Source organism: Lutjanus erythropterus, chromosome 2, assembly GCF_056507025.1.
Source record: "Lutjanus erythropterus isolate fLutEry1 chromosome 2, fLutEry1.hap2, whole genome shotgun sequence".
Lineage (NCBI taxonomy): Eukaryota > Metazoa > Chordata > Actinopteri > Lutjaniformes > Lutjanidae > Lutjanus > Lutjanus erythropterus.
In genome coordinates, this window is record NC_139318.1 from 22,153,261 (window position 1) to 22,179,236 (window position 25,976).

The following is a 25,976-nucleotide window of genomic DNA, read 5'->3' on the forward strand; positions in this document are numbered from 1 at the left end:
CTCGTAACACCAGTGTGCACCATGTGACATACACAGAGACACACAACGAAAATGACTTCACTTAGGCTACTTCAAAATCAAAAGAGGTATTTATCATTTAAAAACAACATCTGCTCTCAACAGCTGTAATATGTCATTTAATTGGTCCTTATTTTGAAGACACCATGCATGGAGTAGATTATTGAATAATGAGATGATTGATGGCTAATTTATCAACAACTGTTTTGATGAATCAGTCAATTAATCTTCATTAGTTTAATAAGAAGACTCACATTTAAGAAGCTGGAACCAGAAAATGTTTAACATTTTTGCTTAAAATGTGACTGAAATGATTAATCAGTCATCAAAATAGTTGCCAACTACAGTAATTTTATTTTGATCAACTGATTTACTAATTGATTAATTGACAAATTGTTATAGCTTTAGTCTCTATAGCAGTAAAGATGTGTTTACTAGGCTTGTTCTATTTTGTTTTTTACAGCTTGAGGCAGTAATGACACTTGCAATCATTGTATCCTCATGCTTTTGTTCAAATTTGTCACAGATTCTTGCTCATTTTCTTTCCATCAGCCTTTAACAAAAAACTTCCTTCCACCCGCAGACTCGTGCTGTCGAGGTTTGAGATCGAGGGAGCACCGCTCGGGGAGAACTCTGTGGAGTCCGAGGAGGATGAGGAGGAGGTATGGTTATTCTGGAAAGACAGCAATAAAGAGATCCGCAGTAAAAGCATCAGGGAGCTGGCCCAGGATGCCAAGGAGGGCCAGAAGGAGGACCAGGAGGTGATCAGTTATTACAGGTAGTTACTGGACTTTATTTTCCATGTGGTTTACTGGGATGAAGAAGATCAGATTGAATCAGCATATGGTTCAAATGAACCTAACAGTTATGTATATGCCAAATGGGTCACCTGGGTAGGTAAACAACTTGGGGTTGGGGTGTTCAAAAAATGACTCTACTTGTCTTTATTTACCACTTTAGGTACCAGCTGAACCTGTTTGCCAGGATGTGTTTGGACCGACAGTATCTGGCAATCAACAAGATCTCCGGCCAGCTGGACGTGGACCTGATTTTGCGATGCATGTCCGATGAAGACCTGCCTTATGATCTGCGGGCCTCTTTTTGCCGCATGATGCTGCACATGCATGTGGATCGTGATCCCCAGGAGCAGGTTACACCTGTCAAATATGCTCGACTCTGGTCTGAGATCCCCTCAGAGATCGCCATTGATGAGTGAGTAAATGAAGACGTGAAAGATTGTTCATTGTAGAGAATTTGTCTCTTTGTTGTCGATTAATTTGTGCTTTTTTGTCGTCTTATTGTAGTTATGACAATGATGGAACATCTAAAGATGAAATTAAGGAGCGATTCTCTCAGACCATGGAGTTTGTTGAGAATTACCTCAGAGATGTGGTGTGTCAGAGCTTCCCTTTTGCAGATAAAGAGAAAAACAAGCTCACCTTTGAGGTCAGTCTGGCAAATTCTCCGTATAGAATCACACTCATGTCATCGTAGTCACATTTATTTTATGGTTAATTCCTTTATCTTCCATTTTTAGGTGGTTAATCTGGCCAGGAACCTGATTTATTTTGGCTTCTACAACTTTAGCGACCTGCTGAGACTAACCAAGATCCTGCTGGCTATTCTAGACTGTGTCCATGTGAGCACCATTTTCCCTTTCAACAAGCTGGACAAAGACGATGAGAGTAAAGGTATGAACAGTATGGTTGCTCAGGGGAGGACCAGATGTCTCATCGACATGAAGTTGATGTGCATGTGTGTGGCTGGTTTCCAGGCAGTAACGTGATGAGGTCCATTCATGGCGTCGGAGAGCTGATGTCTCAAGTAGTCCTGAGAGGAGGAGGCTTCCTTCCCACAACTTCAAACACCAGCACCAGCAGAGACACAGTCAAGACCCAGACTGAGCCTGAGAAACAGGACATACTGGTCATGGACACCAAGCTCAAGATCATTGAGATCCTGCAGGTGAAGAACATGCAATATTATTATTTTTTCAATATCTTTTTATTTCCAAAGAATGTATATACCATAACCAGCACAAATGGCTAAACACAAACATAACAGACTACACTGAGTTTCCTCATATCCCCCATCCCTTCCCTCCACCCTCGGACAAAGTCCCTCCGTCCTCCAAAATATTCACATAAATCTTATTTTCTGTCCTGTCCTGTAGTTCATCTTGAATGTGCGCCTGGACTACAGGATCTCCTGTCTGCTGTCCATATTTAAGAGGGAGTTTGACGAGAGCAACTCCCAGAGTGAGTTATCTGTAACTGGATCAGTTGAAGGACCGAACAACATGCCAGGTCAGCTTAACCTGTGGCTGTATTTTACACAAATGTGGGGCCAATGAAATAGACTTTGTTGGTTACAGGTGTCTTTTTTTTATTTCAGGAGCTTTGGATTTTGAACACATAGAAGAGCAGGCAGAGGGGATATTTGGTGGAAGGTAATTCTACTTTTAAGAGAGAAAGAGTCGTGCAAGAGAGAAGGATGTGTTTTCATTTGAGTGTGTGTTCTGTGTGTGTCTAGTGAAGAGAACACCCCGCTGGATTTGGATGATCATGGTGGCCGGACCTTCTTGAGGGTCCTACTCCACTTAACCATGCATGACTATCCTCCGCTGGTGTCCAGAGCCCTCCACCTGCTCTTTAGACACTTCAGCCAGAGGCAAGAGGTCTTACAGGCTTTTAAGCAGGTATCCTACCAGTATATACACAACTGAAGCAATGAGACAGTGATGGGATAAAGGTATAACACACTGACTCAGGGGTACATTTTGGAGAGATTACTATGAAAAAAAAGATAAAACCAGACATATCTGAGGAGGGCAAGGCATTGATAGATATTCTGGTTGAAATATATAAGCAGGGCAGCAATAAACCTATTTCCAAATTATGCCAGGGTCTTCATGAGCAGAAAAGGAATAAGGAATGAGACAAAATACACTTCAGTAAAAAGGGAAAAAGAGCCACTGAGAAATCACTGGAGGATTGGCAATCATCCACAAGTTCAAAGAAGAAGAGAGAATTTGGCTGGAAGAATTTGGTTCGTTTCTTAATCACAACCCACATTGAAAATAAATTGTCCCAGTCACAACAGAGACAGTGCAGACACATGGATGCCAATCACCCAGATGTTTGTGGATGTTATATATTTTGATAGACAGTTTTAAATGAGTGAGCTGTTGCATGTGACTATAGTCACCTCTCCATCAGAGCTGCGGACTGCCATGCACTTATGAGCTGCATGCAAGCAGTCACTTTATGATGGCTATGTCTTGATAAAGGTCCTTGTGCCCAAACATCTGCACTTTTTAATATAGCAATGCAGAGGTGAAAAGTCTTTCTTTGAAATGTTTTTTGGGGGGCTATGATTCCCTGCACTAGAGATCAAGCAAGTGAGATCAAGCTGCCTTCTACTCATCATGTATAAAAAAAATGATAAAGGTCTTTAAATTAAAAAAAAAAACTTGAGCAATGAAAGTCATTGCGGTTTAAGTGAAGTTCCTCTTGCTTTTGAGACCCAGGTATGTGCACATACACAAATGCATTAACAGCAACATTTGAATCTGAAATCAGAATCGTCTTGCCGTCCCAGTTTGCTCTGCTCTGTACTTTATATTGTAACGTATGTATTCACAGGTCCAGCTGCTGGTCACCAGCCAAGATGTGGAAAATTACAAGCAAATAAAGTCAGACTTGGACCAGCTGCGCTCTATCGTAGAGAAGTCTGAACTGTGGGTGTACAAGAGGCAGGGGCCAGACGAGGGCATGGATGCAGGAGAGGGGCTCTCCACTGAGCCAGAACATAAAAAGGTGCAGTATGTTGGACATCAAAAGACACTGAAAAGCCAGTCATCTAGAAAAGTGTCTGTACTAGAGTAAGGCTTTTTCTGTGATGCTTGTGTCTGTCTGTCTCTGTAGGGGGATTCAGGGGGCACAGACAAACCAAAGAAAGCAGAAAGTACAAGCAGTTACAACTACAGGGTGGTAAAGGAGGTAACTATCTTATTTTGAAAGATGGTTAACAAGCTTTTATCTACCCAAGAGCCTTTTTCCCACTTTCTTCACCCCCTCACATTTTCTTTCTTTCTCTTCTCACTCTTCTTTACCAGATCCTGCTGCGGCTCAGCAGGCTGTGTGTCCAAGAAGGTCTGTCAGGTAGGAAGAGCAAGAAGCAGCAGCAGAGGCTGCTGAGGAACATGGGAGCTCACGCTGTCGTCCTTGAGCTCCTGCAGATCCCCTACGAGAAGGTATCAAGAGGTTCCACTGAAATGTTGCTCAATAACATGCTGGTTGTTGTGTAAATGGGGAAAAGCATTCACATCCTTCATCTTGCCATCCAGGGAGAAGATTTGCGTATGCAGGATATCATGAAGCTTGCTCACCAGTTTCTACAGAATTTCTGTGCAGGAAATCAGCAGAACCAAGCCCTGCTGCACAAACATATCAACCTTTTCCTCAACCCAGGGGTGAGCAACCCTGCCACACATTTCATACACACAGTGTTACTATAAGAATGGATGATTTAGATTTGAAACAACATCAACAATATTTAACACTCTATTCCCATTTCCCATATTCCCCATGTTTTTTAGTCTGGGATGGCTTGTCAAAAATAAACTAATTACTCCTTAATTTTAAAACCAGCATTATCAGTTTTATGCCCTTTACAAAGACAAATTGTATTCAAAATACAATGAATGTAAAAAAAATCACAATTAAGAAAATAATTTATATTAAATAACCTGTGAAAATATTTTTTACTGTATGTTGTCTGTTATGCCTGTGTTTTTATTTCTCTTGCCTTATTTATGAGCTTTAAAAATCTGTAATTTCTACTATTTCTTATTACATAACTGTTGATTTCCATGCCATAAGAGTTTCATTGCTCAGAAGTGTAGCATTGTGCATTTTACAAATAAAACGCTTTGATCATTCCTCTCTGTTTTTTTTTTTTTGCTTAGATTTTGGAAGCAGTCACCATGCAGCACATCTTCATGAACAACTTCCAGCTGTGCAGCGAGATCAATGAGCGTGTGGTTCAACACTTTGTCCACTGCATTGAAACACACGGCCGCAACGTCCAGTACCTCAAGTTTCTTCAGACTATTGTCAAAGCTGAGAATAAGTTCATCAAAAAGTGTCAGGACATCGTCATGGCAGAGGTCACGCCTCGTTACCACCTATCAAATGTTATGTGAACAATCCTGCAGTCTCCTCGTGTCCTGATGTCATTGTGTGTATTTCTTTCTTCCTACAGCTGGTGAATGCTGGCGAAGATGTTTTGGTCTTCTATAATGACCGCGCCTCCTTCCAGACACTGGTGCAGATGATGCGATCGGAGCGTGACCGCATGGACGAGAACAGTCCTCTGATGTATCACATACACCTGGTAGAGCTCCTGGCTGTCTGCACTGAGGGCAAGAATGTCTACACAGAGATCAAGTGTAACTCCCTGTTACCCCTGGATGACATTGTGCGGGTGGTGACCCATGAGGACTGCATCCCTGAGGTGAGATAAGGCACAGACTGAGCTGTGCTGAGGATCTGACAGCTATGAGAAAGCTATAAACCAGTTATGGAGCAGACTCAGCCGGCACTCTGTGAATTCAGAGGCTTACAAAGCAACAGAACTGGAAAGATGAGATTTATTCACTCTATGGCCCGTTGCTCATGGATTTGTTACTGTTGTGTATCCAATATGTTTCACTATTCATTCAGGCTTTTTTTTTTTTACATTTATTTTTCTCTTTATGTTTAACAGTGCATCTTGTGTACTGCACAATGAAAAGAAAATCATAAATCCCTAGGCAATATTCAAAGATGCAAAATGTAAGAATGTCTAAATTAATTTATCAAATACTAAAATTATCAACAGAATGTGAAGAAATAACAGTTTTGACCGTCAAAGATGCCCATGTATAGTGTAGTGCAGATATCTACTGACATTAGTGTGCTAACCAGTTATCTTAAGCCCATGCGATATTCTGTTATATCCAGTTTGTACCTTAAGAGGTGGTAGTTTCAGCTGATTTAGCTGAGATGTATGCATGTAGCAGTTAGCAGCTGTTAGCTGTTATTCTGGTGATATACTGGACCCTATTTGTGTGGAGTATTCCAAGGATATTATATTCCAAGAATTCAACAGGTGGCCAATTCCTGTAAGGAGTTTAGTGCATTAATGTTGGATTGTTTGATGATCATCCCACATTTAACAGATTCTAAGTCTAGTGTTACTTTGAAGTATTCGACTGCCAAGTGTCCTTGACTGGCCCCACATTTTTACATTAAACCTGACCCTATACTTTCAGGTGAAGATTGCCTATATCAACTTCCTGAACCACTGCTATGTGGACACAGAGGTGGAAATGAAGGAGATCTACACCTCAAACCACATGTGGAAACTCTTTGAGAACTTCCTGGTTGATATTTGCAGAGTAAGGAACAACTAGCAGCTCTGTAGCAACTTTTTGCTTCACTTAAGACATTGTCATACCTAAAGGCAAATTGGTTATGTTTTGGTGAATACAGGTGTGTAACAACACAAGTGATCGTAAGCATGCAGACACAGTCCTGGAGCGTTATGTGACGGAAACAGTCATGAGCATTGTGACAACTTTCTTCAGCTCACCTTTCTCTGACCAGAGCACCAGCCTGCAGGTATGTAACCACCAACCAGCCTCAGCGTTATGAAACACTATGCAAGGAAAAGTAGTTAAAGTGCTGAATGAATGTGAAAACAAGGTTTCAAGGTATTTAAAAAGTCTAAACTCAAATAATCTTAAATTTTGGACCTTACATCCCCTATAATGCTTCAGATATGATGTTTCATTTACTTCAGCTTGCTTTTAAATGTGTCTTGAAAGAAAATTTGATATTAGTAAAAGAAAATCAAGAAAACAAACGTGGAAACAATAAGCACTAATGCAAACTGTGCATTTATGTGCTCCAGGTGGCCATCAGAATTAATGTAAGTACACAGAGAATATATATTGGCTATTCCATGTAATTGCAATAAAATAGTGTGACTCTCCAGACAAACCACTAATTCAAAAGCCCAACTTTAGATTAGAACCAAACCATCCGCTGCAGTGTTTTTCACGTTAAGTGCTTCCTTAAGTGGTAAAATTAGTGCGTCTGAGGAACTTCTGAGAATTTTCTTCCTCTGATTAACATCATTGCAAGTGGTTAAGGAGAATGAATGTTTCTCTTCTCTTCCCATTTGAATGTGTTAATCAGTATTGTGTTAGTCATGGTCCTGTAGAGCTAATTGGATATAACTAAGTTAAGACCAATTATTGTCGTGATTGTGATTGTTGGCGTCCCATTGTGCTTATGAATCATTTCCTTTGTAGATACCCCAGATATTCCCCCTCCTTTTACATAAGCAACCTCATAAATTCGTAGAAAATATAGATTTTCAGTGATCTATTAGTAACTTTGTGACCAGTCATTTGTTCAAATAATAGTAATTCTTTCTTTCAACTCTGGTTCACAAAAGAAATATTTCTGACCATCGTCTCATAATTTTTACAAACAGGATCACATTGTTTTACAACTGTTAGAGCTGTCTCTGAAATGTATGGTAATGTTCTTTATGTATGTGTGATTTATCTTGGCAATTTTCCATGCATGTTTTATTTCTGCAGGCCTCTCTCTTGGGGAAAATATTTCAGGTATTTGTTGTAATTCAATTCAGCGGGGAAAACACAGAGTTGGGTGCTGCAGATTCTTGGTTGGTGTAAGAGAAAATTCAGTGATACTTTCTATGAAGACCACATCTGGTGTGTTATGGGACATTCACAGTGAATTGTAATGCGTTCATAATGCTTTATGTCTAGAGTCATAAACACACAATGCTTTCTGATGCACTATGTCAACAGTCATAAAATCGCCCCCTGAATCACCTCAACAATCAAATGTAGTAAGGACTCACAGTATGCTATAAATAGTCTGTGCACAGTCATAAGTTATTGTATGTGTTAAGTAAAGTACTTATCGATGCATCTATAATGGTGCATGGTTAATCATAACCTTTCATTGTTGGTGGGGCGTAAAGTATAATGCATTTAAAAGAATCTATTTTGCATAAATGATTATGATGATGATGATGATGTTCTCATAAAGAATTATAAATGCATTATTACTCACTATGAATTCCCACATAACACACTGTATTCATTCATTCAAAAACTATTTAAGAATAAAGAAATTAAGAAAATAGAAAATCAGTTTATAAAAATATTTATAGTCTATTAAATATGTAACAAAATAGTATGACAGTAGTATAACAGAAATATGTACACTAGTATGTAAAAAGATGCATGCCTTGTTATCTAATCTGTATTAGCAAATATGTATGTATATATATATATATTCATACAGAATACTATATATGTTCGAAAAATAGAAGAAATAGAAAATAATTCATGTCAAGAATAATGTACACTGTGCATCAGACTATAATATATAACAATGTAAATAAATTTTACTGCTCTATGTATAATTCATTGAGTTATTGAATGATTGCACAGACTATTGCAGTTGAGTTATTACACAATATTGTCATCTCAGTCAGTTATGTACAGTTAGATTATTGCAGTTTTGGGTAATTGCACAGGAATTGTATTGTCAGACAGTAGTGCACGGTTGTATGTAAATATTGAATAAATTATGGGTTGTAGTTGCTGACAGGTGGAATAAATAGCTCCAGGGGTCAGCCTATTGACTCAGAGTGTCTGACACTCTGAGAGAGGAGTTGCGCAGGTTGATGGCCACAGGAAGGAATGATTTCCTGTTGCGCTGTGTGGTGCATCTCGGTGGATCTTGTGCTAAATTGCTAAATGTACTCCTGTGGCTGACCGGCACATCAAGGAGTGACACTGCCATCAGAGAGTCCAGCTCCACCCCCACAATGTCATTGCTCTTGTGGATCAGTTTGTTAAGTCTGTTGGCGCCCGCTACCCTCAGCCTGCTGCCCCAGCACGCAACAGCATAGAAGAAAAAGATGTGGTCTTCACAGAAAGTGTTGCCGAACATATCTTTATCTCGTTATTTGTGTATGTGTGAGTATTCTGAAGCTGATTTTCACTCAGTGGGGTTTTGGCAACTGTCTGTTCAGGGATTGATGTGTCTCCTGAAAAAGTAACGAACCACCACTGAGCCAGCACACTGTTCTGACTACAGTTGCTGTCACACCAGCTAAGCTACATCACTGTGTGTGTGTGTGTGTGTGTGTGTGTGTGTGTGTGTGTGTGTGTGTGTGTGTGTGTGTGTGTGTGTGTGTGTGTGTGAGAGAGAGAGAGAGAGATACTAAAAGGCCAAGCCAAAGTTCACACTGTTGGTGCTGTAGATGACAGATGGGACTTTCATGTAAAAAAAAAAGTGATTCCACTTATATAAATATCGTACTCTACAGCCTCTTTGCTTTTTCCCTTGTATCTTCTTTCTCAGACCAGGCAGCCAGTCTTTGTCCAGCTGTTGCAGGCAGTGTTCAGGGTCTACCACTGTAACTGGTTGATCCCAATCCAGAAGGGCTCTGTTGAGAACTGCATCAAGGTGCTCTCTGATGTTGGTAAGATCAGGATCCTTCAGCATTTCCGTCCACTTATAAAAAAGCCCTGTCTCGTAAGCCCTTATGTAACTGCAATAGAAATGGTCCATCAGTGCTTTTATTGGTATTTCTATATGTCATTTCTTGGAGTACTATAAAATGTTTCATATCACTAAGAGCAAAGATAAAGTGGTTCACTCAATAGTATTTGATAATTGATAGAAGTATTAAAATTGTGAAAAAAGTAAAAAGTATATACATGAACAAATTGGACAAACTGGACAAATTTGAAAAAATATGTATAGTGATCTGAAAGATTTCTAAATGTAGAAACATTAAGAAACCAAATGTTGACACTCCATAATATGTTTGAGTTTTTTCATTTTTACATTTTTGCTTATTTTTCATACTGTAGGGTGCAAAGGTGTTTTGATAGTTTCATCTTCAAAAGAAATATTTCCCCTGTGCTTACATCCATAGTTTTTCTTATTGTTGATGTAGTTTTCTAGATTTCCTTAATTTCCATAAAATATGTACCCAAGCTCAAAACTACTGACTGAATCTCATTTCTTATATTGTCTCTCTGACATGATAATATCAAGCTGCCTCTTCGCTCCTCCGCTGCCGCCACTCCAACTTTGTCGCCAACCATGGTTTGAGTCGCACATAGTGTGGCCTAATGACATGCTGCAAAAAGAATGCATGTTCTAGCTATTATGGTTTTTTATTTTAGATCTCTTTAAACAGGATAATGTTTTCCTGCAGCCTTTAGTAGCTGCCCACAGGAGGTCTGTTATCATAAGTCTAAATCAGGTCATCATGTACGGTAGGTTTGTATTTTACAGTTGCAGTAACGGATTCTGGTGAAATTCTCAGGCTGGCAAATTACTGATGTTTTGGGAACAAGACTCAGCAATCAATCAAAGTCTCCCATCGCTGGCTAGATTTTCTTAAGCCTGATAATAGCCAAGAGGAGGAGAAGAAGTCTAGTTTTCTTACACACCGCTTGAATTACATTATGCTTAAAGGTTATTGTGGAACATTTGCCCAATGACACCAAAAATAAACTGCCTACTCCAGCTTCAAGTCATGACTCTTTATTCCATGTACCAGTAAGGACAGAGCAAATGTTACAGGAGTTGATTGATCTTCACAATGGTTTACTGTGTCCCCAACAGCCAAAGGCAGAGCAATAGCCATCCCTGTGGACCTGGACAACCAGGTGAACAACCTGTTTGTGAAATCCAACAACATTGTCCAGAAGACAGCCATGAGCTGGAGACTTTCTGCTCGCAACGCTGCCCGCAGAGACTCTGTGGTGACTGCTTCACGGGACTACAGGAACATCATAGAGAGGCTGCAGGTGCTGTGGTTTTCTTGCACATTTTTGCTGACTTTTGTCTGCAGAATCATTCAAGCACCAAGGATGTTTCTGTGTCTGAACTGCAGGATATTGTGTCAGCTCTCGAGGACCGTCTGCGCCCGCTGGTCCAGGCTGAGCTGTCAGTTCTGGTGGACGTGCTACATCGGCCTGAACTGCTCTTCCCTGAAAACACAGACTCACGAAAGAAGTGTGAGAGCGGAGGTTTTATATGCAAGTAAGCCCTGAAAATACCTTCTTTAGCTAATCTATTATTGACATATGAGTGAGTGTATTTATTGTTATAAATTATAAATTATTACAAAACTTCTGAACTAATGTGTATGTGCAGGCTGATCAAACATACCAAGCAGCTGCTGGAGGAAAATGAGGAGAGACTGTGCATTAAAGTTCTGCAGACACTGCGAGAGATGATGACAAAAGACCGAGGTTATGGAGAGAAGGTAGGAGAAGGTGCCAGGCACAGAAGTGGTGGGGTGGCATACTTCATGAACATGGTATGACTGTGCGTACGCTGTACTGTGAATACAGTTATAGAAAATATATTGAAAATTTGTCACTTGATTTTGTTTTTCAAGGTATCACAGCCATTTATTTGTCATGATATAACAGAGTTCCACAATGAAAGGAAGGTTGAAGTCGCCTCATGACACAGACACATAAAACAAAAAGATAATCAATTGAATTGGATAAAATATACATTAAAACAATATATACAGTTATTTATATACCTATATACATGCATACATCCAGGAAATAATTCTGTGATGTATTTTTTTGAATATGTGTCTGGGGGTGTGTAAAGAGCAGCAACAAGAAGGTATGATGATAATAATATGGTCGACATCTTAACACTAAAAACTCAACATCTGGTAAACATCTATTCAATGTGACTGATCTCTAAACATCACTGATATAAACAGATTTAATGCTGGTGCATTTATTTGTTTCTGTTCAAAGAAAGAAGTCAACTTCTGAGGAACTCTAAAAAAAAAAGAGACTTAGTTAGGTTGTATGAGGTACTTGTCAATAGTCAGTGCATTAACTACTGTAGATGCTGGCTGGCACGTCTCCAGTTTGGAGAAACAGCGGAGTACCAGCATGGAAGCTAAGTGATGAACTACTGTCGACAAGGTCAGTAACAAAATGTATTTTAGCCACTTAAAAAAGGTCCACTGTAAAAAAAATCTAAATCAGTTTAAGCGTACGCTATAATTAGAATGTTTTCACCACTCAGACAGTCTTTTCTGGTGGGAAACTCATTATACAGGTCAGACATTTCTCTCTCCATACCAACCAAAGTCCATAGGTGAAATCAGTCATTTTACCTGACAGAACACAGGAGCTGCTGGCCTCCCACTGTCTAAATCTTTCAGTTTGTTTGTGTCATTGTGTGTCTATGGTGAATCTTAACTATTCTTTTAAAACACCAAAGTCTCATACAATGACGCCATCTAACCAACGGATCAATGCAGACCAGCAACTGTGTTCTGTAAGGTAAAATGGCTGATTTTGTCTATGGAGTTTGGTTGGTCTTTTAGAAAGCGATATTTGACTTACATTAGCAGTGGTTTCACATAAGGCAGCTTGTTTGACAGGAAATCAACGCCCCTCTCTGCTTCTCCTAACTGGAAGCATGCCAACCACCATCTACTGTAGTGCCCTTATTTTGAAGGGAATGTTCCTCCTGCCACATTCACCTCTTTGGTCAGTAGGACAGGACCGGTCACTTCTCAGAAATGCTTCCAGCCACACTCACCACGGTATGAGACTGCACTAATTCTGCTCACTGTGGGTAATATTCAGTCATAAACGCCACATTTCCACTGTGCTGCTGAAGTTGATACGTATCGCCACAGTATTAACTCACACAGCTAACATGTCATGCTGTATCATTGACCTCTGCTTTAGCTTCCTCCTTCCTGTGTAGTTATCTAACCGCCTTAAACCCTCTGTTCTTTTTCAGCTCAGGGCCTTTGATGATGAGATGGATATGCCTAAGGTTGTTTCCCTTTTTCTTCTTCTCATGCCTCTGTTTCCCTGAGCTGTTTTCTGTTGTTGTGCCTTTGTGACACTAGTAGTCGTTCTGTAACTGTGCTGTGGCAGCTGCTGTGGCCGTGCTGTGTGCTGTAGTTAGCAGAGGACGCTCCAAGCACAGCTGGTAACAAACAGTGGTGGGCTGATTCTGTCTTACACACCTGCTGCACTGTTTGCCTTAAACCACTGTGTAGATCAACTGAAAATGGTGAGAGAAAGAGAGAGAGAGTGAAAGAAAGAGAGAAAACAAAGAGAGAGAGAGATACTGTAGGGAGATGAGTGCTGTTGCTCAACAGAGTTGTGTTATTTCAACTTCCCAAGGTGAGTCACTTGCTGGCTGGGCAAACTGCCCGCACTGGACATTTACATGTCCTACTTTCCGACAGTGTAAGCACCATTTCAAGTAAAAGTCATTTTAGGTCATTGTTGTATATTTAAACATTAATTCCCGTCCAATGCTGTCATCATATGTTTACACTCATACAAGCAGCACAAAAACAGATGTTAAAAGTACTTAAACCCATTTTTCCTACTATGATAGAAAAAAAATCCTGTAAGTCATTATAATGAGAAACAATCTCAAACTAATAATAATAATAAAAATAATAATAATAATAATAATAATAATAATACTCAGTATCTCAAAATAATGACTTTGTATCAAACTCATGATTTTTGATATCCTATTTATAATGAATAGACTTGATAAGATGCATAAGTATAAATGAATGCAGACTATAATAACCAAATTACACACATCACAAATAAAATGTAATGACTTTGTAATGGCAACTTTAAAATGAGAGTGAGCGCTCAACAGCGTATAGGTTCCTTATCTGTAACTGGCTGCGTCTGTTTTTTTTTGGTTTTTTTTTTTCAAAAAAGACAAAGGAGAAGATAGTGAAGCCATAAAAGCCACTTCCTTCCCTCTCTTTTTCTTACATCAAGGTGTTCTATTGTCTTTGTCTATGTTCAGCTTTTTGTAGGGTGTTTCCCCTGTGTCTCCTTTAGCTGCCAAGAGGGGGCACTGTGGCTGTGTGCGTGCCTTATGTGTGTATTAATGAGTGTGAGGGGCTGTGGCAGTCATTGAGGCTGTGTCCTAGTTTTCCTTGCCTGAGAGCTGCACGATTCCTGGGCCCCTGCCAACTCTGGGCTGAGGTTACATAAGAACCAGGCTTTTTTTCCTGGAACTCAGCCCCTCCGCTGATGTGTGACCTTCAGCAGTAATTGCCAATAAAAGTGTGGAGGAGCTGTTTACCCACACCATGGCTCTGTGTGTGTGTGTGTGTGTGTGTGTGTATACACCTGTGTGTGTGTGTGTGTGTGTGTGTGTGTGTGTGTGTGTGTGTGTGTGTGTGTGTGTTGGGGGGTTGGGTGAAGGGTGGTTTGCATGAGCGTGTGAGAGAGTTGATCCCTACACACACCTGTTAAATGTTGTATCACTGTCTGTCTGTCTACACATGAAAAGCAGCTCTGATGTAAGAATGGTAGCCAAGTGGAAATCTGCTCCCCCTCCTCCGGGTGCCAGTCCTCATATTTCTTTTCTCTTCTTTTTTTTCCCTTTTTGGACCCATGAAATCATTGTGACACAATTCCTCAAATACTCCCCCACTTCCACTCACACCCTTTCTCACATGGATGCAAACACACACCCACTCTATGTAAACTAAATGAAGTTGGCTGTGAGTGTTTGTGTAGGTGTGATATGAAAGTGCGTAGTTGGCACATGTCTCCTCTGCTGCCCTTGTGAGTAAAGCATGGTAGCATACTATAAGACTGAAGAGGAACTGGGTGAATGTGTGAACGCGTTGAACAGGAAACGTGGCATAAATAGGTCACATGGATGGGGTTGCACCAAAAAGATTCATTTAATCTATAATTGCACCAAAAAGATAAATATAACCTGAGATTAGTTCTAATCAGGGATGAGCAAAACTAGGTTTAAAATGAGTAAATGCAGATTTAAAATTAAACAGAGCTCTTTGGCACAATTAAAAAATATCGTCTCAGTTTAGTAAATCCAAGTCTATTGATGTAAACCAAATTTAAATAGAGTTTACTCGATGTGGAGATGCTTGCTTACCCATAAATAAATTTAAAAAATGAATTTGAGTGCTGTCAAGACTTAAAAGAAGGGAGAAAACAGTTCATTTTCAACAGAACGTTTTATTGTTTGCTAGCTACCTAAAAAGTTAAAACATTGCAGGCTAGTTAAAAAGTAAAAAAAAAAATGCTATATTGCTCGTGAGCTAGCCAAAAAGTTAACAAATCATTAGTTATTTGCTAGCCAGCTAAAAAAGCTGACAAAACATTATATTGTTTGCTAGCCAGCTAAAGAGTTAGTTAGCCCAGGAACCTACTCATGATTGTTTGGCCAAAAGAAAAGAGAGACGCATCATAAAACTCAGCTGGGTTATGTCTGCCTCTTAGCTTTCTTCAAGGAACTTGATTATTTTGCTCAAACCATCAAAAAAAGGCAGCCATCTTAAGTTAAACCTCAAGTGTAAGTTTAAAGTTGATACTGGATTACAATTTGAATTGGAGAATGAAGTTTAGCTGCAGCAAGTTAAACCATGATTTAATCGGGTTGAAATGTGAATCCTTGTTGGTGTCACCCAGGCAAGTAGTAGGTTTATACAACAGTATTCAGTGTAAGCTGTGTCAGCTCTTATCATGTTAGGCATTTTTTGAAATCGAGATAGCAAGAGATGTATTTTTTACCTCACCAGTGTGTGCAAACTGTTCTGTTGCTAAATGTCAGGGAGGTGATTATCAGCTAAATCCATTGCTCTTTGGCTGTCAGACTTATGTAAGAGCCAGAGGAGTTCAGGATACACAGTATTGGGCTTTTACTCTCAGGCTCCCCTCTTCACCTGGCCTCGTGTGTGTGTGTGGTCTAGTCGATGCAGTTATGCAAGCCCTCCATGTTGGAAGTAAGTCATGTTTCATCCCCTTCACCTCCCTGTTTCTTCCCTTGGCAAACTCGCATGGATTTAGATGAAAAAATCGTTGGACTTTTTTGATTTGAAGATAGCGTCTGGCTTGCTTTTTAATCTGCCCCACTCTTTTTTTCCCACACTCGCTGCAGTGCTTTGACCACTTTGGCCAAGAGTGCAAAATTTATTTTACAGTGCTGGTATAGAAGTAGGTCAGTTGCAATGAAAATGACAGAGCACTCTCTTTTTTAATTTAGTCTGCTTTTCTGTCTGCACATAGCAAGCAGGCGAGTGGTAAACCCCAGCATTCATGTCATTCACCACTGGTTTAAACATGACTCAGCCTCAGCCTGCAAAGACATGTTTATTTACGCACTTTCAGAAAAAAATCACCTAAACATAAAGTAGAATTCACTCTGTGTGCATTTATTTCCAATATTGTCAAACTGAGAGGTGTGAGACTGATCAGGGGTTTGCCCCGGGGACTTTCCAGTTTGGTGTAGTCAGAGGCGGATGTGGCAGCTGTGAGGGGTTTCTCTGTGGTGTCTATGGTCAGACTGGGGATGATAAGCTGCACGTATCTAGTCTTATCAGCATATTGCTCTGCGCTTTGATGTGGTGACAGTGAGGCAGTGTCCACAGCCATGTGCAAGATGTTGTTCCTGCCTACAGTTGTGACACTGAGTGTGTAGACCCTTGACCTGCTTCTGAACTCTGCCCCACTATGAAATCAATTGAAGTGTTTGTCACAGGTGACTTTCAAGTCTTGACACTAAAAATCCAAATCATGCCTCAAGTCATGGCTGATAAGTGCTTAGCTGAGGAGAAGTCATAAACTTTGTTTGAAGGGGTGCATAAGACTGAGATAACACCATCATAACCTTGTCATGACAACTTTCATGAACATGAATGAGTTTTTATTCATGTTTATGACTGCTGTAAGTGTCATTCAGTCAAGGTCTGTATGTAATTTTGGTATGTAATTAGGTATGTAATTTTGAATGAAAAGTGGGCATTATTTGAGATGTCTTTGTTATGACAACTTGCCATCAACCACGATAACATTACCTGTCATAAACATGCCATAGCAAGCCATCCATCCATCCATTTTCTGTAACCGCTTATTCCCAAAGGGTTACAGAAAAGCAGGGGCCATAGCAAGCCTAATTATCAAACCTAAACAAACTATGTAGCTCTCTGTGTTCAGATTACATTAAACTGTCATGAGGCTCGTTTCTATGATGAGACGGATATAATTGTGTCTCAAATACAAATGTCATAAGGATGCCAAAAAGTGTTATTACACTGTCAATATGCTTTTATAATGGTGTCATGAAGTTAAATAAATTATTTTAGTTTGATAATGAGGCCTGCTATGGCATGTTTATGTTGTTTTGGTTAATGTCAAGTTATCATAACAAAGACATCTCAAACAATATCAACTTTGCATTAAAAATGACATAATTAACCAAATGGCACTTAATGACAACAGTCATAAATATTCATAAAGAGTCCTTCATTTACATGACAGGTGTCATGTCATGGTTATGAAGGTATCAGTCAGTCTTACACACACACCTTCAAATGAACTGTATAAAGTATATTTGAAATCATAAATGAGGCAATACTAACAATAAGAACAGCCCTGCAAAGCTTATAGCACAAGTTCCAATATTGTCAAGTTAATAGTGTAGTTTTGAAATATCTGCTGAAATGTCACCATTTGCATTTTGTGTGTTCCAAAGAATTTATGTGAGTATATTCTGTGTTTTCCCTTTCTTCTTTCACACTGTGTCTATGTCTGTACTTTCACTTTCTCGTTCTGTCTCACTATGTTTTTACCCTCCACCCCCACCCACACACCAACATCTCTTACCTGCTCCCTTTTTAAAACACTGTTCGTCACTGGCTTTGTATGACTGTATTTGTGATTTTAAATTTTTCAGATAAACTGGAGGTTGTAGAGTTCCTTTGTGGATAGAGAAAAATCTATTTTCTCTTTTTTTAAGCTAGAAAACACAGTTAAAATGCCTTTTTAAACTATCTGAAAAAAATGCACTGTTGCACAACTGAAAAAGGTCCTGTTTTTATTAACTGTTCAGAAGTTCATATTTTACAGATATATGTAAGCTTTTCAGTTTGGTGAGCATTTGATTCCTGGGGTGAAAATGTGTAGACTGATGTTTTTGAGCAGGGGATTCTCTAGATGTCTTTTGTCAGGGCAGCTATTCAGTAGAATTATTGATCCAGGGTTAGTCTTGTTATACAAATGAGCTACAGAGTGTACTGTAGCTTGTACTGCAGTGTTTAAATCATTTATATGTGGCATTTTCAGTCTGACATAGCCTCTTATTAATATACATTGCTTCAGTGAATTAAGTTGTTCTTTAATGTCTCTTCCAACCTGCAAGTTGTAAAGTTCCTTTTGCTGATTTCTTCTGGATACTTGCAGATTCTTAAATGATTCACAGACTGGAAGTGACTTTAATGAAAACCTGAATGAATGAGTGGAGAAAAATAACCAATGCGGCTACTTCCACATGGGGCACAAGAGATGAATGATAAATGAATGGTTTTATGAGCATGAAAAGGATGTGAATCATATATTGCCTTCACGGTAACCAGATCTCAACTAAATTGAACACCTGAGGGTGATTTCTTTGTTTTTTTTTAAAACATGATAATAGACAGCGTTCTCTATCACCATCACCAAAACACCAAATGAGTGAATATCTTATGGAAGAATTGTTACATTCCTCCAGAGGAGTTCAGAAACTTGTTGAAACTATGCCAAGGAGCAGTGAAGCTGTTCTGGAGGTTCACATCCTGGATGTATACTGTGCATCTTGCCCTTGACCTTCATTATTGGAGAGAAAAAGACTTGTTCTACTGTCAAAATTTGTAAATCCTAGTGTGTTTTGTTATTCTCTGTCTTGCCCTTGCTGTCTTTCACTTGCTCTCTGTCTTGGCCTCTGTGTTTTTGGTGACAGATGGCCACTGTAAGCAGCTCTGTGTCACTGGTTTAGTGGCCTGGTTCCTTTTGGAGTGATTATGTAACTCTAACCCCATCGCCCCTCGCCTCTCCTCTCCCCTCGCCCGCCCCTCCTAGTGTGTCTTTTTACATAACAGTTTATGTGGAGCAGTGCCTTTTACCAGTTTCCTTTTCCCATAGCGAAAAGAAAAGCATACTGTACATAGAGGTGCTGAATTTTGACATTTGAAATCTGAAATTTGAATTTCCATTGTGTGAACCATAAGCAAATTAGAATATGAAGAGAAGAGATCTCAGTTGTCTACATTAGGTTGTTGTTTGTTTCATTGTGCTCTGACCATGGTCCACATATTCAAATCCTCCCACCTTGTGTTTACTCATCCCTGACTTTAAATGACTGTTCCAGTGTGATTTCAGTTTTTGCCCAGTTTTTTACATTTTCTTCAAATATCAAAGTAATAATCTCAAAGATTTTCATTTAAATAAAAGTCTGTTAAGTTCGCTATCTAACACCACGTGAGCTAACAAAATGGCTCATAATCACCCACTGATTAAAAGCCCTTGGAGTAGACCTACTGCAGAGAGAGAGAAGATACTAATGACTGTTGCTAAGTCCCACCCCTTTTTGCTCTGTCCTCCAATAACAGTTGAGCAAGCTCGGTATCCAACAGAACCTCGAAACCTCGATCACTCAGCTTTCCTCTGTCCCTTTTTTAAAGTTAGTAAATGTTAGAAAATGCTAGCTAGATAATGATTGACGTAGACTAGCTAGCCAGTGAGCTAGTGTTTTGCTAACATTAGCTATCAGATGTAACTAGCAAACAACTTATGTAGATTTGCTAGCTAACTTAAGATATGTCACTTTTACAGGTCCCCCAGCGACATCTTTTAACTCTTTTCCTGCCACTGACGAGATATCTCGTCAATAGTAATTTTCACTGAGGCGGTAGGGGACACTGTGGGGAACCACTGGAATTGAGCAACAGAAGAAGAAGATGGCATTATCTAGCATGAACAGTTGATTTTTTTTGATGCAACCAACTAACATTAAGGTGCTTGTAAAAAAAAAAGGAATGAATGTAGCTAGAACAAAACATTTTTTGTGTCTGAAACTAGAGGATCCGTTTGTTCTCTTGATATATTCCATGTTAACATATTCATAGAACTGAATATTCTGTTTCTGTTGAAAAATCTGTGAAATTTGTCAAGCATGCTGTCACTGGCTGGTGTCCAGCATTGACGGGGAAAGAGTTAATCATCTTGAAATTAGGTTTGCTTTTCATATAGATGAGCCGAGCACATACGAAAGGAGGAAGATGGCCGAGGTTCTTCCAGGTACCAGGCTAGCTCAACTGGTATTGGAGCACAGAGCAAAAAGGGGCGGGACTGAAGAGGGGCCATTTAAGTTTCTGTTCCATTCAGGTCTTTGGTAACACTATTTCATGTTCAAATGGCTGCTGTAAAAAAAAGGTCTATTGCAGTTTTTTGAACAGGACGCCTGTGGCAGCATTCCTGGGATAAACCACATGCAGCGTACAGTAAATGAAATGAAGGTGGTGAATGGTGGTTGGTCCACCAGAGAGGGTAGGCAGAGCTAATATAACAGACTCACTCTTCAACTCATTTGTGTGAAGCAACATACTGTTTTTGTCTGGTCTCTGCTAGCACTGCAAGTAAACGGTTACTATGGTCAAACAAACAAAGAAAAGATTGATGACTACAGAACTGTTATGGAGGCCCAGTCCCAAGTGGCAGCTTTCAACTTACGTATGTCATACAGGTGGCACTGTTTAGATCTCTTCTGTCTTGGAAGAGAAGTCCAAAAACACATTTACCACTTATCACCATAGGTACCAAAGAGAACAAAACAAGGATCTTGGAGACTGTTAATTTAAAAGTGTAGGCCAAGAATTACAGATTAAACAAAGTAGAAATGATCATGAAAAAAATGCTGGAAGGATGTGTTTTACACCTTTGGACAGAAGCAGGCTAACTGTTTTCCCCTGTTTCAGAAATTTATGTTAAGCTAAGCTAGCTGGCCAGCTGCTACTGCTGTAGCTCCCAAGTGACTACCTCATGCACTCAGAAATAGAGCCAACGTGGAAGTCCCAAAAACCATGTGACTTTTTATTTCACTCATCTGTTTTCAGTTATATTAAGGCTTAAGGTTATGCAGAATTAAAAGTGTGGTCATTGTCAGTGTCAGGCAGTAGATAGATGCTTTATGCCATACCTTAGCTCCACCCATGCACTGCTCATGCTCCAGTCTTCATCCATTTTTGGATTAGCTCGGAGGTGAGCGGAATCAGACGCTACCAAGATGGCGACAACCAGAGTGACCATACTAAGAGGGGTGGTGTAGATCTTCTCATCTAACTCAGCAAGAAAGTGAATAAGTGCATTTCCCAAAATGTCCGATTTCTTTCAGTCACCTGAAACTTTAATGTCATATATAAAATAATTTACAGTGATGTTAAGAGAATTTAGAAAATGAGCAAAATACCAAACCACACTGGCTGTTTTTTATCACTGTATTAGTAGTAAACCTCGTACACATCTGTCGTCTCAGCTCTCTAAACCTTCCACAGCCATATTGCTTTCTCTGCTTTCTAGCGTAGCAGTAAATGCATGGTAGTTCACACGGGGCAGATCTTTGCATGGCCACAAACAGCTGAATAGATACACGATGTGGTGATTAACCTGACAGTAACCTTTTTCTCTGCTGCATGAATACTAACCCTGTGTTTGTGTGTGTTGGACCACTGTGCTCACACTCCTCACTGCACCCAGCAGCTGGATCAGAACCAGCCTGAGAAGCTGTTGGAGGACCAGAAGAGGGTAGGTACTCACAGCAACATGGCCGCTGCACTCCAATACTTCACAGTGAGATATCAAGTGTTAGGCGCACAGCAGTTGTGTTGGATGAAAAATTACCTGTCTGTGACTCTTTTCCTTCTTTTTGTGTTTCTGATCACTCCCACTCACTGCTTTAAGTAACACCTAACCACTCAGTCACAGCTTACTAATGTTTAACTAAAGTATAAAGGAAAATCTGATAACTTTCACAACATGCTCACCTCTGCCTCCTTTCTCTAATGATGTTTATGGCATGGCGCTGACTTTACACAGCCTCGGGAGTTTCCATTAAGGTGGCAAGCTCTAATTTTGATACTCCAGAATAACAATATCGATTGGAGTTCATCAATATGTAATTATCTCCAAGAGAAGAACATTATTTAGCACACAGGTATGCTCTAGCTGTTGATTAAATGTCCCTAATAAGCGGTCCACATGATATTAATCACAGCCCTCCGTGTGTCTCAGGAGGGGAGGTATTTTTATGCTATTGAAAATGTATTTTTTATTTATTTTTTTTCTTTCTTTTTTTGGTAAAGTAGTTTAACAAGTTCATCAAGTAAAAGAAAAATCAGCATTATGAAAGTTCTGTCTGGATTAGTAGTGCACATATTCAGATAGAAAACCAGATGTGGATTATACAGAAAGGTACATTAAATTGGGCAAATGTTTTATTTTATAACCTAATATTCATTGGCAATGCAGTTGTTGTGCCCTCAAAGCATCAAGTTGATTTAATCTTGACATATAGTTGATTATGAAATATATTTCCACATCCTTTTTTTCCATCTCTCTCACTCTTTTTTATTTTAATTTTTAACTAAACTAGGTTGTAGGAACTGAAACCCACCACCACTTTAACTGGGGGACTAGTGAACAAACACAAGCTTAAAAAATAATTAAAAGATTCTGTTTTGCATTGGAAATATTTACATTTTACAGTAAAGATATAAAAATATTCTTCAGCTGAAGGAAAAATCCTAGATTGCAATAATACTGTGTTCAGTACTAGACTATTATACATGCATATAACATTATACTTTTAAAATTAAGTGCTTGTGTGAAAATGTATTCTGAATGATACTGCATCACATATAGGAAATTATTTTTTCCAGAATAATAACAAGCATGTTTGAATAGAGGAAATATCTGTTTCCATCACATTATTTGGGCTTTTCCAAATAAGGTATTCGGATTCGGGTGCATCCATCGTCTGGATTGTTATCAGGTACAAAGTGCCAGCATGGTGGCATCACCGTTTCAGTAAATTGCCAACCGTTTAGATGACGTTCAGACAGGACATGATAAGGATTTGGTTCATGAGTCAAGACTTCAGAGGAAGTGCAGCATTCCCCCGATGATACAGAGGACTCATCTTCTGACTACCACTCATCCTACTGTCACAAACAATATACAGTTGATTAACCTCCTGCCAATATAAGATGAGAACAGTGTTCTTCACACCTCCTACAAGAAGTAATCTTGACCTCCAGAGCATAACTATGGCAGCGGTGCTTACATAATGCCCCTGCTGTCTGTCAAGGACCACCCACAGCTGACAATGATTTGCACATAATCACGCACAAACACACAAAAAACCCTCCTCTCTTTCATTTCCTTCACTTTATCCCATGGGAGGTCTGTCAGGTAGCTATGTGCTGCAGTTGCCATAACAACAACAAAGTCGTGCTGCTTAGTGGATGAGTCACAGTGTGGGAGGGCTGGCCCCAGGTTTGTCTAAGTGAAAACCAGGACCTCACATTGTCACTACACAGGGTCACTGCTGCTGATGATAACCATAACAGTGTCGGTCGTGTGGGTGGTAAATGACATAAACTCTGGGTTGTGTCTGCAAGTTTTTCCTTAAGAATTCTTTAAATTCAGTATTTAAAATGAAAAGTTGATTTGTAGTTGCTCCAGATTACAGAGCGTGGTCATAATGGCAGGTAGGGTATCATTTTCTGAGGTCAGCGGGTGGGTTTTGGGGATCTTTTATTCATCTAAAAAGCACAATATATCAGTGATGATGCATGTTATCCCTGTTATACAACATCTCCTCTGACATCATGTCATTACATCCTTCCCTTTCTTCTCCTCTTGTAGGGCGAGGCACTGAGACAGATTCTGGTGAACCGTTACTATGGCAACTTTCATCGAAGTGGTGGGCGGAGGGACAGCCTTACGTCATTCAGCAATGGCCCCCTCAGTCCAGTAGGACCCGGCAAAAACCAATCAGGTGGGACACCGTGGCTGTTTTTGCTCTTTTTTCATGTGTATTTATTTTTTCATTGAGTGAGTGGGTCTCAATACAATATAATCAATATGTACCATCTGGTTGTCACAGGTAATATTGCATCCGTAATCACACAAACATATAGTCTACACCAGGGGTGTCAAACTCAGTTTGGTTCAGGGACCACATACAGCCCTATTTGATCTCAAGTGGGCCGGACCAGTAAAATTAAAACATAATATATCTATTATTCTGCCGATTAATCGATTAATCAGATAAGAAATGCGTGTTCTGCATTTTTTTTCTATTATATTACTTTTGCTTTATTTAAGAGCAATGGTAATATACAAAAGACAAGACAAGACAGGTCTATTAAATGAACAACTATAAATTGCTAAAGTAAAAATACTCAGTAAAGTAACTTTACTTTTACTGGTATTACTTTACTTTCTACTTTTTTTTTCCAAGTACAAAGGTAAAAGTAAAGGTAGTAATGTCTGCAGAAACCACAAACAGAAGATGGAACTAACTCTTTTAACTGAAACAGTCACCAGGATGTTTTGTTAACATGTTAAAATCACAACATGTTTCTTCTGGAGCAGAACAGACGCTCCCAGATCCCCAGAGGACAGGGGACAGAGGACAGGGGACTGGTTTACCAACATGCCAACTATTTAGTAATAAAAAAATAACAATAAGAATACCATTAAAGAACAACAAAAGCAATAAAAAATGTTGATTTTTCAAAAATGGAAACAACATTCAAGATTTTTAAATTGTAATTAGGTATTTTTACATCGTGGTATTAGTGCTTTTACTTAAATAAAGAATCTGAGTATTTTTTCCATCACAGCAGGTCAGTGATCAGTGTTTCAGTGACTCTCTGCGGATCAGTGAATAGTGTTTTATTTATGGCAGCCTGCCACATTAAAAACATCGGCACCACGACATGATTTTCCATTTTTGGAGCTGTGCATCTTTTTTGGTCGTGTCTAGAAGGTAACTCTTTTATTTGCACAACTCTCGCGAGATTTGTGTTCGTTATTTCTAGAAAAATAATCAAACTCGCGCGAGCTTTCGCAGGTCTAGGGTTCCCTTCTAGACACGATCCTCTCTGTCTCTCTGTCAAACTACAGACAGCAGACTGTCTGTAAACAGCACGATGTTTCACTCTGCAGAGTTTTACACAAAGACTTTATTTGTGTGGACACCCAGGTTTGGTTTGTCACCAATTTTGGCATTTTTATTTTTAATCAGTCTGAGAGAACGACGGTATCAGTGATTGATTAGTGATCAGTCTGCCCTCCTCTCCTCCCTCACCTGTTCACTCTGCTGTGAGAAGGTCTGAAAGTTTCTCACAGACAAACACAGACTCTCCTGTTTTACGTATAGGCCTCTTTATACAGTTGTTTAATTTTATAAGTGCATCTGGTTGGTGTCGATGTCATTAACCATCATGTTAGTTTCTGTTGTAATAAACTCCGTCATTAACAACAGTCTCCTCCACACGCAGCTTCTCTGCTGCTGTGAAAACTGAATCAGACACAGACAGGGTAAGAGAATCACACTGACCTCCTCTGTGTGTCTGTACTGTACGTGTGCGTAACGAGGAGTGTCCAAGTGTCCACACCATGCAGTCACGTTAAAAGACAAGTTACTTTCCACCAAACTCTTGATTTTGCAGCACTAATAAATCTACAAAGTTTCGTAAATTCTGCTCCATATCAAGTTGTTTCTCTTTGTCGCTGTCCTCAGACATTGTGCTTTTAATATTGAAGTAAAATGTAATGTTTTCCAGTTTTGAAGTGTTGGTGTTATCTTAGTTTTCCAGTTTTGCAATATGAACTTCTTATGAACTAATAATGTAAAAGGAATTTCCCATCCTATTAAGTATCTTAATTTTTTGAAAGAGACAAATCAGTGGTGAAAATGTGACTTGACAATTGCATGTTCAATTCAAATTCA

General features: G+C 39.4%; 1 protein-coding gene across 3 annotated transcripts in view; it reads left to right on the forward strand.

The window, feature by feature from the left end:
• Window positions 1-25,976, forward strand: part of itpr1a (inositol 1,4,5-trisphosphate receptor, type 1a) — a 110,648-nt gene that overhangs the window by 42,554 nt on the left and 42,118 nt on the right. The window contains exons 19-42 of one of the 3 annotated variants that reach the window (XM_084732693.1): window positions 602-796; window positions 979-1,230; window positions 1,323-1,464; window positions 1,556-1,709; window positions 1,793-1,983; window positions 2,192-2,324; window positions 2,413-2,467; window positions 2,551-2,716; window positions 3,663-3,836; window positions 3,945-4,019; window positions 4,136-4,273; window positions 4,367-4,492; window positions 4,988-5,188; window positions 5,284-5,535; window positions 6,335-6,460; window positions 6,555-6,683; window positions 7,673-7,699; window positions 9,477-9,597; window positions 10,755-10,939; window positions 11,026-11,174; window positions 11,289-11,400; window positions 12,924-12,959; window positions 21,713-21,760; window positions 23,882-24,014. In XM_084732693.1, coding sequence (XP_084588819.1) covers window positions 602-796; window positions 979-1,230; window positions 1,323-1,464; window positions 1,556-1,709; window positions 1,793-1,983; window positions 2,192-2,324; window positions 2,413-2,467; window positions 2,551-2,716; window positions 3,663-3,836; window positions 3,945-4,019; window positions 4,136-4,273; window positions 4,367-4,492; window positions 4,988-5,188; window positions 5,284-5,535; window positions 6,335-6,460; window positions 6,555-6,683; window positions 7,673-7,699; window positions 9,477-9,597; window positions 10,755-10,939; window positions 11,026-11,174; window positions 11,289-11,400; window positions 12,924-12,959; window positions 21,713-21,760; window positions 23,882-24,014 — 3,320 coding nt within the window. The remainder of the gene's footprint in view (window positions 1-601; window positions 797-978; window positions 1,231-1,322; window positions 1,465-1,555; window positions 1,710-1,792; window positions 1,984-2,191; window positions 2,325-2,412; window positions 2,468-2,550; window positions 2,717-3,662; window positions 3,837-3,944; window positions 4,020-4,135; window positions 4,274-4,366; window positions 4,493-4,987; window positions 5,189-5,283; window positions 5,536-6,334; window positions 6,461-6,554; window positions 6,684-7,672; window positions 7,700-9,476; window positions 9,598-10,754; window positions 10,940-11,025; window positions 11,175-11,288; window positions 11,401-12,923; window positions 12,960-21,712; window positions 21,761-23,881; window positions 24,015-25,976) is intronic. The other 2 variants (XM_084732676.1, XM_084732684.1) reach the window with 2 other exon arrangements.